Below are 14,700 nucleotides of genomic sequence, written 5' to 3' on the forward strand. Positions count from 1 at the left end.
GTCTCCCGCCGCTGCGTCCCGTCACCAACCTGAGTTTCTCTCGGAGCTTCACCTTTTCCTTCTTCGAGCTGCCGCTGCATCAGTCGCCTCGCTGCCGTGCCGAGCGCGTCCGAAACCTTCTGCTGCTTCTGAGACAGATACACTACTGAAGACTCTGTTTTATTAGTGCTGCATTTGAAACCATCGTGAAATCTGACTGTCAAAACACTGATGCAGCGAGATAGATCTATGCTGTATCGTTAGAGCAGTATGTAGGCCTATCAAGCCTTGAAACTGGTATGTGTGACACACATTACGGTCCCACTGATGTCTGTTGTGTAGCAACTATCGCGTGTTCCTTTAATCACATGACCACAGCAAACAATTCAATGTCTGCTCTACTCTCATTCAAGGTACAAGGTTCACGTATTGTCCTTGTACAACAGGGTTACGCAACATAAGAAAATACAAAACAAAAAAAACTACATTACATGGTGGAGGGTGAAGGAGGAATTAAGGAGTCTCTCAGCCCGAGGAAAGAAGCTGCTCTGTAGTCTTGGTACGGAAACTGACACTGTATCCCAGTCAGCAGCATGGTGAACAGGCTGTGGCTGGGGTTAGGGTATTAATAGCCTTTGGATCTTATCTATTCCTACGTCGCTGACAGCTGGAGAGAGAGAGAGAGAAGAGACGTACACATTTCCGGTACAGAGTGACGTGACTTAGAAGCAAGCTTTTGGTGGAGTGCAGAATCCCTGAAGCTGCATCAGAACTCCGGTAAACATCGTGAGCGGGTTTGATTGTTTTTTTCTTTCCTCGTGACTCTTGTGATGTTTGATTGGAGCTGCTTGATACATGGAGATTCATATTATTGGATCCTCTTACGAAGTTGCTGACACTGTCGTGGCTTCGTGATTTCGAAATGTACCCGTCTTTGCTCTCCCCACTTCAAAAATAGTATGAGAACACATGCAGTCTCATATTTACACCTCTGTTGGACGTTAGTTTTTTCTCCCAGCCTTGACTCTCTCCTCTCTTCAATACACCCGGCAGACTCCTCTAATGAGACTGAGTTCCCTCACACACAAACCAGGAACTACATCTGTAACTCCTTTTTGGGACACCGGTTTAAGAGACTCCGATATAACTCAGGAGGAGTAACGGGACGTTGCAATTCTTTGTTTTGATGAACGTTTTTCTTTTGAAAATGTGAATGAACTTAAGTTTGTATCGAAGTGATTTTGACAAAGAAGAATTTCGATAAAAGTTAGATTGATTTATTTTGTGCTGTATGTTGTTTGAAAAGTGAAGAGAATGAAATAAGATCTGCTCACATGTGACCTGGTTATTGTCTTTACAACCTTAGTTTATGTTAGCGTGGGCTACACAGACGAAGTCGGCCTAAAATGCACCCGGAGTTATTAATACAGTCTTAATTGTATCTATTGTGTCTTAATTATATCTGGCAACTATAACAACGATCGTACCTTCAGGCCTCACATCAGGCAACAATATAGCCTGAAGTTGTATCACTTTTCTTTGTGTAAGTTTGAGAGTCTTGATATATCCTTTAAATTCACATAAATATCACATCGAGGTCCCTTTTGTTATTTCACATTTATGTATGTAAAATGTACCATATGTAATCAATAACTTTACCATACATTCAATGTTTATCATGTCAATACGTGTAATGACACTTTTACAACCGATTTTGATGTTATGATGATTATTACACAATACATCATCTTTAATTTGACTATTCAATGGTAAAATAATGGTGTTATATGTTCTGGTTAATCATTGCAAACATTACATTTGTATTTGTACGCTTGTAGTTCAATACTGTGGGCAGATGTTAAACTTCTGTCTCTTGGAGTTTCTGTTTATAAAGTTTATTTTGAAGGCTTTATTTACTTTAATGACCTCTCTTTGTACAATTTGTTTTTTTAAAGTTTGCTGTTCCAATTTCTTATTGTGGTGAGATTAAAAGGACAATAGAAACAACTGTGGAAATTAAGTTTTCTCTCTCTTTTCATTCCATTTGGCTTTTCTTTTTTTTTATACATGTGCCGGTCACTCTTTATTTCCCCCGTGTCTATTTTTCAAATAATTTTTGGAACATTTGGAATAGCTTTCATAAATTAGCAACTGTGCAAAATACATTAAAGTAGATTAAAACAGAGAACATCTCTTTCATTTGGTCTCTTTCTCTCTCGCTCGCTCTTTCACAAACACACACACACACACACACACACCTACACACACACACACACACAGTCAGACCATGAGTCTCTGAAAGCTGAGCTGTGATAATAGAGGCATTCAGACGTACTGAATGGGGGGTGAATGGGAGGAGAAAAGGGGTTGTAACTCGCTGTAATGTGCAGAGTTCAAGGCTGTTCTCAACCTTCCCTGACTCACGTGTGAGAGTGTGTGGAGCTGTGTGTGTGTGTGTGTGTGTGTTATCCTCATACATGCACACTGCCGCACATGTCAACTCTTTGTACTTGTGTGCCGCTTCGTGGTGATACAGAATAGGTCAGCCGTTCTCTCTCTCTCACTGCCGTGGTTTGTTTTGTATCTACGTTAGTTACTGCTGCCCGTTGTCTTTGTCATGTAACTTCATACACACAAAAAGAAAAGTGCATGAGACACATTCAAGACACACACAGCATTGTGACAATAACAAAGTGAAACTAGACTGTACTGCCAGTAATCTTTGACATTGATTTCAGATGGACAGCGTTGAGCAAAATGGCCTTCCTCACTACAGGCAACCTTATCTGACTGTTGCCCTGGACGAAGCGCAGCTGGATGTCCTTGGGCAACGGGTAGAACAGCAGTCCCTGTCCTTGTTGGAGAGGGTGAAGACACAATGTTGGTAAGTCAAAGGATGGGTTTAGTATTTTGCCCTTCTGTGAGTCAGTTTGTGCCCTCAGCCATTTTTAAGGGCTAACAGATGTCTAAGGCACTTGATCTGAAGCTGTGTGTGTGTGTGTGTGTGTGTGTGTGTGTGTGTGTGTGTGTGTGTGTGTGTGTGTGTGTGACTGTGTGTGCTCCTCCAGTTGTTCCGGTCCCAGGTTGAAGAGCTTGCTGCTTGGTTTTTTTCCTGTCCTGTCATGGCTGCCTCGCTACTCCATCAGAGAAAACGTTGTCGGGGACCTGGTGTCTGGCATCAGTGTTGGGATCATACAGCTGCCACAGGGTGAGGATGATAATCACATTAAGAGCCTTAACAACCACATGCTGCCGCGACAACTTCAACTGTAACTGCAGGTTGAAAGGGTGCAAGTTGAGAATGCAGTCATACATGAAACTCCAGCTGCAAAGATGATACTTAAATGAATGTTAAATCATGTATTTAAACTGCCGCGTTGTAGCCTAGTTTTTATTCATCTTTTCCCACTTCCTTTATTTGCCCGTGTACCTTGGTAGGAATGTTTCATGAGTGCAGAGACCCCCTAAAACTCCTAAAAACCTCTCTGACAAGAAAGTTGAGTTTTTTAATGATAAAGGGATTTTCTTAGCGTTTAGTAACACGCTCTAGCTGCTCATTCAAGCCACACTTTTCACCTCGGCCTCTCTTCTTCTTCCCCAGGTATGGCCAACGCCATGTTGGTGGGAGTTCCTCCAGCGTTTGGTCTCTACAGCTCTTTCTACCCTCTGATCATCTACTTCATCTTCGGCACCTCCAGACACCTCTCCATTGGTGACTGTCAACCTTTACTTTTCTGAAATATGCATCTCACACTCTAGTGTTAGGGGAGCTGAGTAGTTGTGTAACGGTTTGTGTGTCTGTTTATGTGTGACAGGTACTTTTGCCATCCTGGCCATCATGATTGGGTCTGAGACGGCCAAAGTGGAGTTGCTCAACAATGGTGTTGAAGAGAGTCAGATTGATGTGGAAGCGGCCAAAGTGAACGTGGCTGTACAACTCACCTTCCTCTGTGGCCTCATACAGGTATATACACACACACACACACACACACACACACACACACACACACAGTAGACAATACATGGACAAACAGACTGCACAGGCTCACACGCATCACTGATGTTCAGCTGCCCCGGCCCCTTTATGGAGACCAGCAGGAGAAAAGAGATCTTCCCTGCAGACATCCACTAAAGTATCACATTTGTTTTTTTATTAGTTCATCTACAGTTGAGCATACACAACCTGCTGAGTTTCCCAAACTCTCACTCTTCTTCATCACAGGTCAACTTGAGGTATTAAAATAAACAATCTGCCCCAAAGCTTGAAAACTGGAAAGAGGAAAAAAAAAAAGGTCTTGCTGAGTCTGTTTTGTTTTTTGGTATTCTTTCCTCTCCACGCTGGGTTCCCACGCTGCCGTGGATTTAAATCCTCTCTGTGGAGGTGGGCAAAGATTTAGTCCCGGTGCCACCCATGCACTTCAAATCGATCAATATGTTTTCTGTAGCTAAAGTGGAGATTTATAGCGGAACATTTTCAGTGATGTAAAACATAAATGATCATGTTGTATTAGTCTCTCAGAATCAAAGAGGTGTTCGTGTACGTGCGTGTGTGTTTCCCCTCAGCTCCTAATGTACCTGCTGCGTGGAGGTGGTGCGGGTCGCTGGCTGTCTGCACCTGTAATCAGAGGCTACACCACAGCAGCTGGTCTGCATGTGATGATCCTGCAGCTGCCACTGATGACTGGAATACCTGCACAGAGACACACTGGACTGCTGCCTTCAGCTTGGGTCAGTTGAAACGTCCCAAGCTTCAACTTTTAAGCCACATGAGCTCCTGTTATGTGGCTGACCCCTGACCTCTGAAGTCCTCTCTGGATTTTCTCATATGGGTTTAGTCAGTATATGCCTGTAAAGCTGAAACATGGTCCTGAGGATTTCTGTCATTATATCAGCTAAATGAAAAGTAGTGCGTGTTTATGGACGCAGCTCTCGCTTTGGTTATACAAGGACCGGGTGACTCGTGGCAACAACCCGCTCGTAAGCCTTCTTTGAGTCTGCGGAACACATGTTGACTGGATGAGCAAACTCCCATGACCCCTCCAACAGCCCTGGCAGGGTAAAGAGCTGGTCCACTGCTCTTAGGTCCAGCTGGTAAAAGTTGCTGGGGAGAGGGATGTCTGCAATACCCTGCTAAAAAATAAGCAGAAAAAAATGATGGATGGACGGAGCAAGAAGCATGAACTGGAGCGTTAGCCTCACAGTTACAAGCTTTATGCACAGTGCAGGCCAGAAGGATGACTATGATGATGACTTGTGGTTGTTTCATTAGACTGGAGGTCATAGCCCATCACCTGGACCAATACTGGCAGACCCTAACCGTGTCTCCTCACACTTTTTAATGATTTAATTAATTGTCTTGGCAATAAAAGTGCCTTTCTCCTGCTGTGAGTCAGCGATAGCTTTGTATTTATTCTTGGCACGACGGAGGCCAAATTCAAGGTTGGCATCAGGATGCACCTTGTCACCTCTACACAGGCAGTATTTCAAATTGGTTTGGTTTGGCTTCTCAGCTATTTGCGGGTGCCAGGTTTTCCTCCAGCTTCACTGGTCCATAACTTCCAGTCTGCACTGGAGCAGTTTACACCGGAAAAAATCACACCGTCTTCGCTAAAAATAAAGTGTGTTTCTGTTTTTTAAAGGTTTTAGTGTGTGTGTTTTCTTTCAGACATTAAATGATGTTTTCCACGGAGTGACCAGCGCTGTACCAGGAGCGCTGTCAGTCTCCGGGGTTTCCATGGTGATACTCATCGGAGGCAAAATGCTGAATGAGCGCTTTAAGAACAAGTTGCCCGTCGTCATACCATGGGAACTTATACTGGTGAGAGATACAAACACACACACACACACACACACACACACACACACAGTAGAGTCATGTCTATAAGACGCACCCAGATGGACAGATGCCACAGTGATGAACTGATGAATGACTCACAGTTACATAATAATCCGTTTATATCACCAAAACCACAAATCCCCTCATATAATAAATATCTGCACCTGTCCTGTGATGAATCATCGTTCTGTGTTCTGATGGTGTTTTGTTTCATTTAATATCATATATGTGTGTGTATGTTTACATAAGCTGATAGGTAAGTGAGTGATTCAGTGTAGATTACTGTAGCTAAAAACATAATATGAATATAATTGTGCAAACTTTTGGCATGTTATTTAAAAATAACTCTAAATTCCATAACTTTGACTTTGTCAGAAATTGTGTTTTTAATATTAACCTGATGGTTAAAGTTTAAACCATGAACTATAAAACAAATTTGTTCAAAATCGGGTGCCGTAGTGAGGTTTTTAATGGTATGTTGAGCTATTGTAAACAAAGACTTGCATAAAACATTTTCCCGAAGGCTTCACGTCATGATCTGTTGAGTTATAGTCTGTTATGGGAAAATGGCTTCAATCCAGGCAAAGGAGATGAATGCTGATGTGGAACCTCTTACCGGAGTGAATACTCCAAAGGCTACGGAAGCCAAGGAAACGGCCCCTATACAGTGAAAACACTGTTGGGATGGGCGGTTAATGGTTCCCCTGCTTTGGATGATGAACGTCCTGGGGCCTTAGTGAACCAAATCTCAATTGTTCACTTTGAGAACCTTCTAAAACGACAGTACGCACATGACAAGCGCTAAAACTGGAGAACGGCAAAGGGGTTAGTAATAGTCTGTACTGGCATCCATCGCTTATGAAGACAAAGCTCAGCAAATACAGAACTTGGATCTGGACAGGGGAGAAGCTGCCCAATGAGAGAGCACTATCTCCATCACTGCACCGCCACTGGCATCTGACAAACCTTCTACATCAGTGGACGAACACTATCTGATTGTGTTTGTGTACCTCCATGCGCATAATACGCACTGATTGATTTGACATTTAGATGTAAAATATTGTATGTTGTTGTTTTCCAAACTGGACATTCTGTGCAGGAAACGTCACGTTCATTGTTTTTCTCCCGCAGATTGTCCTGGGCACCATCCTGTCGGTGCAGATGGATCTGGTTGGACAGCACACCGTCCAGGTGGTGGGAGACATACCCAGTGGGTCAGTAGAACTGTCTCATTGTCTGTTTTTCCCTGTCATTCAATTTGCTATCTTTTAAATATATTGTCCAAGACTATTGTGTTGATTTTCATTTTGTTGTGAACTTTCAGGAGATGTTTGATTGTAAATGTATTCATAATAGACTGTGATATAGTACTGCTTTTAAAGATTCAATTCAAAGTCTTTTACAAAGCATTGATCAGTAACATGGTGAGTTTTATTTGACTTCTACGTGCACATACTGTCTTTAATATGCTGTATGTATATTGGCACACCAATGTATTTGCTTGTTTCCATACAATTTACGGCTCAGTGCCTCTTCATCTCTCTGACACTTTCACCTTCCTCTAACCTCCCATCCTTCACACTTCTGTTCTCATCACACATAATATGCAAGTTAGCTTTATTGCGTTATCCCTGATAGCTTTGAGAGAATTAAAGAGAATTCATGGGGTGATTTACCTTTAACTGGTGGTCATAATTCTTTATATTACTATATATTTCATTTATTTTCTTTGAGGAATCAGTTAGTCATTCAATTGATCAAGCTGCCATCTCTTTTCCTCCTCCTCGTCCTCCTCCTTCTCCTTCTCCTCCTCCTCCTCCTCCTCCTCTTCTCCTCTAGCCTGTCTTACCCAGTACTTCCCTCTCTCTCTCAGGCCAGAGAGCTGTTCATTCCAGCTCTGTCAGTGGCTCTGGTCAGCTTCAGTTTCCTCTCAGCCATGGGCTCAGTGTTTGCACACAAGCATGGCTACCAAGTGGACAGCAGTCAGGTACATTCATGGCAGTTGCAACTCTCACGCATTTCAGCCAGGGACCACAGAGAGATCAAGCTTTTGTCGTCGGGTCTGCATGCTTTATCCAATGTTCAGATTTCTGATCTGAAATGTATTCAAATTATCACATATTTAATAAGATAGAGCCTCATTTGCATATTTAAATCAAACATTTCCAAAAGCATGTAATTACCTTAATGTAAGTTATCAACTGGGGGAGTTTCATGGTATCTGTTAGTTAAATATTATCACCCTTACCCCAAGATGGTATTTGAGGTCTTGGAGATGTCCAGCAGGCCAACCAGTTCCCCCTGAGTAAACGCCAGCAGGATCCCTGAGCTGGGCTGCAGCCTCGCTGCGTACTTTTCAAATTGCTGCTGTCTGTCTCGGCCTCAGGACCTGCTGGCTCTGGGTCTGTGTAACACCATAGGGGGAATGTTCCACTGCTTCGCTGTCAGCTGCTCCTTCTCTCGCAGTATGGTCCAGGATAGCACTGGTGTCAAAACACAGGTATGTAATCTATTCCAAAAGACATAAAAACCCACCTCTGTCTTTGCACTGTGTCAAAGACTGTCTAGGGAAGTAACATTAGCTAATCTTTTCATACAGTGCATTATATAACTTACTTAATTGGTCTTTTGTCCTCTTTGTTATTGACTGCTTTGCTTTCCTTACTGTCCTTCTGTTGTGTCTTAATCTCATGTGTTAGATGGCCGGATTGGTATCAGCTCTGTTGATTCTAACCATCCTGTTGAAGATCGGTCATCTCTTTGAACAGCTGCCAAAGGTAAAATGCATATGAGATCACAAACGTTATTTATGTTCATCATATATGTTGTTAAGCGAGTGCACCAGAAGTTCGTGCTGACAGTTCTCCGGCCAGCTTGGCTCACCATAAACCACCACAGAATGATGACGGAATGATAGAGAATACCAGCGAAGATGTTTTAAGAAATGCCAAGTCATACTCCATCTGGACGAGACTCACTGTCGGTATGATTCACTCGTCTTAGTTCAGTAATGCCTTGCTGTGTGTTCCAGGCGGTGTTGGCAGTGATCATCGTGGTGAACCTGCAAGGGTTAATGGCTCAGTTCAAAGATTTGTGTGTGCTCTGGAAGTCTGACAGATTAGACCTGGTGGGCTACACACACACACACACACACACACACATTATCCAAGCTCAAAGCATAGACCCATAGTTACAGATCTGATCCTGGTCCTCTCTCCTCCCTCCTCTCCTTCAGCTGGTGTGGGTCGCCACGCTGATTTCCACGCTGGTCTGTAACCTGGACCTGGGTCTGGCTGTGGCGGTCATCTTCTCTCTACTCACGCTCATCTACAGGACACAACAGTCAGTTCATATCATTTTACAGGCGCTACATGGGGCATTTTACATCAATGTAACATCATTACTGTACATTTACTCAGAGATTATCAGGGTAGCATAGGAGGACGGGGGTTTTCACCAGCCGTGACAGCGATGCTGGTTATTGTTTTCAACAGGGGAGTCTGTGTGTGAGTCATCATGGCCAAATGTGGTCCTGGAGACACCTACTGTGGCGGGAACTACCCACAGCAGTAGGTGTCTGTCTGTCTGCGGACGGATTTTCTCACCGCGATAGCGTCACAGCCGTACAAGATGCAGTCACAAAACTGAAGGCCGAGTTTGAAGATGGGTGTAGATGGGCGCCTGTGTTAGAGGGAAGCGGGGAATAGACAAAGAATGAGAATAGTGTTTTCATCTTAAAAGTGTTGTATTTCCTTCCCTCCTCTCCCAGGCAGATGTGTCATTAATATTCCCCCGTCTATTACTTTCATCTTGTCCACATCTTTCAGCTCCTCCACTGTTGTTTTGGGTCATATTCCTCATACAGACTGTTACAGAGATGTGGGACTCTACACTGAGGTAAGATCAATCCGTCTCACAGGTCTCACGAGAATACGTTTTCAAAAATAACTTGGTTTAAAAACAGTTTGGTTAAAGTTTGGTGTTGTTCAAGGTAAACTAGGTAGAAGTAGATGGCGCTGAGCTGACTAACACACCTTTTAATCAAGGAATACGCGTCCAAAAAACGTACTTCTATTTCAGCAGGGAAGAGACAAACTACTAAGTGATGTGTAGCTCTGGTGTCATTTGTACTGAACTAAACAAAGTGGGAGTTTTCTTGAAGCCAGCGTCTAGTGGCCATGAGAGGAACTGCAGCTTAATGCTCTTCTCTTAGCGATATGAGAGCGGTGTTATTGATCATCACCTCTTGACAAGAAAGCGAAAAAGCCTATTTCCAAAAAATGTAGCAGTATTTCTATTAAGTTGTTGTTCGCTTATTCAAACTTTTGGTGTCATAATGAGTTGTCACAAATCCAAAACATCCGATTCTCTACTTAAATCCATCTGTCATAGATGGTCTTTAATACATATTCTCAGATAAAAGCAGTTAGTCGGTTCTATTTCAACCTGCTACCACACTATGAACTTCTAATGTTTTCTTCCTCCGCCTTTTCTCTGCAGCCCAGTCACAGAAACCTTTTGCCAAACTTGCCCCAAACCTTCTTCCATAGCACCAGCTGGTGCCTTTTTTATAGGTCAATTAGAGGCAGACACTTTTGACACTAAGGAAAAGTAATGCAGCGAAAAAGACCAATGTCTGTAGGTGTGTCTAATTTAACAATAATTTAATAATGTAATCGTTGATTATTGGGCAGCAGGTCATTACACACCTTCAGTATGCCAAGGCCTGACTCGTGGCGCTTTCCAGATCGGAAGATGAATCACACTAACCTTACATGACACCCGATGATCTTAGCTGATTGCAGGCTGTGGACTAGCATATCTAAAATGCCATCAGTGTGAAACACAGTCACTAATGAATTCTCCACAGTCTGTCCCATATCTGCTCATGAAACGCAGCCCTATTCCAAATGGATCACAGCATCCGCAATGCAAATGCACATCAACACAGCAAGCGTTTGATGGGTACTAATGTGCAGGATGTAGATCAATGCCAATCTGAATAAATAAGCAATTGAAAAAAATACATTTATCCTAAAGTTTATACTAAAAATAGGTTTGGAAATGATTTGAGTTGGTATTTATGTAGCAGGCCATTAAACTGCGGTGTCCCCCCAACATGTAAACGAAGAGCCAAGCCAAACAAATTCTTCAGTGAATGTCAGTCTTTTATCGACTTAATGAACCACTCTGAACGGTACGACTGTCACGCAGCCAAAACACAGTAAAAATACATCCCTGGCTGAAAACCACCATCTGCCACACATCAAAAACACCAAACTGTCACCAAAGGCAATCTGTTTGTGCTCCGAGCGTCAGTGAATTCCTGTCAACTCCTCGCTCTCTGTTCCCTCCGCTTGATTCTCTCCTCAATCTGTTTCACTGCTGGCTGCTGCAGCACTTCCCTCTGTGTACTTCGTCAAGTATCTGTCATGCATTAGTGATGGTGTATGTGCAGTGGCTTTCTTTGTAGAATTATGCATATATTCTTAATTTATTATTGTCTTTCATCTGGCACTTTAAAGCCAGACAAGTTAACGAAAACAGAAGATCTGTTGTATCTCCGAACTAGATATTCATTAAACTTGTTTGTTGTTTGGTCCGAGAACTTTTTGCACTAATTAATGTACCGTACTGGTTGTTGTAAGTCCTTGGCCTTCTTTCCAGGACGTCACTATTGTGCCAAGTTATAAAATGGAGTTTCTGCACAATGTTAAATGCATTAACTGCATGTGTGTCTTTGTTGTGTGTGGGTTTTTTTTAACAGGCAAAGCTAGTTCCCGGGGTGACTATACTCTCCTATTCCAGTCCTATTTACTTTGCCAACTCTGAACTGGTCTTCACACAGATCAAACAGGTGCCAACACACACACACACACACACACACACACACACACACACAATATGGAATAATTATGACAAGAGCCGATTTTGAGTGACAGAATCAATCAATATATATGTTCAATGCCAGCACCTACGCTAGGAAATGTACTGCTGTGTGTTTCTGACTAACCTTGTGTAACTTTTCCTCACCACATCCAGACAGTGAGTCGTGGTCAGAAGGAGAACCCAGCTGGAGTCCACACCTCTTCTTCCCCCTCCTCCCCCTCCTCCCCCTCCTCCCCCTCCTCCTCCTCCTCCTCCTCCTCAGGCCGGACATCGACACACACTCATTGCTTGGTTCTGGATCTCAGCTCAGTCACTTTCATGGACTCTGTGGCCATGTCGTCACTTTGCAAGGTGAGAGAAGAGAACTGGAGTGACGTGTTTAAACTCGTATTCAGTTTCATTTGAGCTCTGTCAATCAAACAGTGTGGGTGATGCTACTGATGCAGCTGTACCTGGAATCTTTACTTTGATTTCTGCAGGCGGTGCTCTTTTCTTTGTCTGAGACGTCTGTCACTTGTCGAGCTTCACTTCACTTCAGTTTGCTTTTTCACACCGGGAGTTTAACGCACATAATCTCTTATTCAACAAATGATCTTTCCTAGAACAGACCTACTATAGAAGCCCTTTCTACTCGTGAAAAAGATGAAAGGTTATGTATGATAAAGATTTTTAAAAGTGTCACAAATTTCATCAAATACCGATGATAATGTCTTATTTGACACTAAGAAATAGCAAAGCAGATGTTAATAATACTGTTTTATATGGTAGTTTATTGCTTTGTATGCTAGATGAAGTACATGTGCAGATGCAGAAGTTCTATATGTACATTTTACATATCCTTCGGTAATGTTGAATATAATAGGCCTTTATATAAAGCCTGAAAAACAAAACAATGAAACATGCTAGTTGTTATTTTTAGCCTTGACTACATTTTGCAGTTTGATTTGATCTGATGGAAACATCAGCTTTGGTTTTCTGCTCATCAAAGACATTCACAAGTATTATTTAAGGCCGGACTAGAGGTCCGGTAAGTGCACGTGAGATAATGAAAATATGAGACACGCCCTCTTGGTTGCACACACACACACACACACACACACACACACACACACACACACACACACACACACACACACACACACACACACACACTAACAGCTTTTGACTCATAGACCAGTCATACTAATAGAGCTCGTCCTCCTCTTTGACCTTAATGATAGAAGAAGAAGTAAATTCATTCATTAGACTCATGGAGTCAACACGTGCTTGAATATAACTACAAGTGTAAAAAAAAAAGAAGATTTTCATGACGTGTGTGTGCATGTGTGTGTGTGTGTTTTATTCACTAGGTTGCAGAAGACTTGGAAGTTCAAGGTGTCGGCGTGTTTCTGGCAGCGTGCCCAGGTCAGCTTCATGTTTCATACTCATGTATAAATCTCGGATAGCGTGACTCATCTGTCTCTCTCACACATTCATTCATTCACACACACACACACACACACACACACACACACACACACACACACACACACACACACACACACACACTTTGTCTAGCGTTGGGCTGTTGCTGTCCGTTTCCCACCACGCCTCCCATACTGCACCTCTTCTTGAAGCTGTTTATTCCTTTTATGTCACAGCAAACACATGCGATCAGACAGGTTGAACGCACCCAAACGGTCTGCGCGGTGTGCATGAAATAAATACCATGAAACTTTCAAATCAAAGCATTAAGTGTGCGATCTTGATGCCCTCTCTATGTCAACAGAGAGAATTTTATCTCAGCTCCAGACTCAGAGTTGTAGAACAGACAGCCTGTCCACTTCCTGTCTCTTCCCGTCGGTCCATCATGCTGTCCAGCGCTGCCTCAGCACCTTACCAAGGCCTCTGGAGGTACACGTTGTCTCGCTTCCAAGTTCATCTGTAGACATAATGAGATAGACATATTTCAACCGAGAGTTTTTAGAGTTTCAAATGATATCACTTGAGTCGGGGTCAGCTTGCAGCTGAAGATTTAAGAAGTTAAGATAGAAAATGAAAATAAGTTGAGTGGCGTTGTGTTTTTCTAGGACGAAGAATCTGCGGTTCTGCTGCATTGATTTTGATTTTACTTTTAAACTGTTATTAGAGTGCCATGCAAAAATCCGTGGAGTACTCCCTTAATGCTTTTACACGACATCTCACTGAATATAAAGTGTACAATAGCGTTTCAAGAAATATTAATTGTTTCTCTGTTCATATCTCTTCTCAGGAAATCAACCCAGATGCAAGTGAATGTTGAACCTACAGGACAGTTCAGTCATCTCAGTGCATCAACAGGGCCCGAAAAGAAATCCTGGGGTGACAGTTAAGGCTTTAAGATGGCCGACGGAACAATCACCGCAACATTTTGTTTTGAAAGAAAGACATTAACACCTTTCCACTGTGTATAGGCATACACTTCTCACACATTCCCAGACAATAAATGTAACTGTTCCACAATTTGCACCATTTTTGACCTCTCTGTCATGGAGTATTTGAGATTTGATTAAGATTGCCCAGCTTCCAATAAAGCATCATTAGCTAGGTTTCAGTCCATCACCCTCTGGGCTATAGGTGCAGCTTTCTTCCACTGCACCACGCTGCTGTCCAAAGGCCCCAGCAGCCATTTTGTCGCAGCAATTTAAACGCGTATGTAATTGATAGAATTAATTACGGTCACATTCTATTTAGTATTCTATTCAACATGCTTTACACCAGGGCCCCGGCCCACCAAATCAGAACAGCACTAGATATTACAAGACAAATATTAAACTGTTAAATCTGTGTTGTGCAGTTACTTTGTAGAGATATAATAACCTTGCATCTGAAACAGTTAATGTGTTGCTCAGCCTCCAGAATGGCAGACAGTTACACAATAAGAAAAATAAATATCCACTCCTGTGGTTACATACCGAAGACGGGAGTTGACTTTTGTTTTCATAATTGAGTCATAGTCTCCGTCTGTCCTGTTTCTC

General features: G+C 42.7%; 1 protein-coding gene and 1 long non-coding RNA gene across 2 annotated transcripts; one reads left to right on the top strand and one right to left on the bottom strand.

Annotated features, from left to right (window-relative positions):
- Window positions 1-316: 316 nt before the first annotated feature.
- On the top strand, window positions 317-14,660 carry slc26a6.1 (solute carrier family 26 member 6, tandem duplicate 1). Its single transcript, XM_076093497.1, has 19 exons — window positions 317-756; window positions 2,718-2,863; window positions 3,048-3,187; window positions 3,581-3,691; window positions 3,795-3,943; window positions 4,543-4,707; window positions 5,645-5,797; window positions 6,947-7,029; window positions 7,655-7,802; window positions 8,202-8,315; window positions 8,515-8,592; window positions 8,847-8,942; window positions 9,051-9,157; window positions 9,643-9,712; window positions 11,583-11,672; window positions 11,858-12,055; window positions 13,054-13,108; window positions 13,473-13,597; window positions 13,956-14,660. The coding sequence occupies exons 2-19, from the start codon at window positions 2,718-2,720 to the stop codon at window positions 13,983-13,985; spliced, it is 2,058 nt and encodes a 685-aa protein (XP_075949612.1). The 5' UTR covers window positions 317-756; the 3' UTR covers window positions 13,986-14,660.
- Window positions 7,649-8,549, bottom strand: LOC142951746 (uncharacterized). The gene is made up of 3 exons (XR_012954603.1): window positions 8,432-8,549; window positions 8,064-8,298; window positions 7,649-7,910 (listed from the first exon to the last, which is right to left on the bottom strand). It is a non-coding gene; the product is annotated as an uncharacterized LOC142951746 (long non-coding RNA).
- Window positions 14,661-14,700: the final 40 nt, after the last annotated feature.

The sequence above is a fragment of the Anarhichas minor genome, unplaced genomic scaffold (genome assembly GCF_050575085.1).
Source record: "Anarhichas minor isolate MPS153535 unplaced genomic scaffold, ASM5057508v1 ptg000003l, whole genome shotgun sequence".
NCBI classification, from domain to species: Eukaryota; Metazoa; Chordata; class Actinopteri; order Perciformes; family Anarhichadidae; genus Anarhichas; species Anarhichas minor.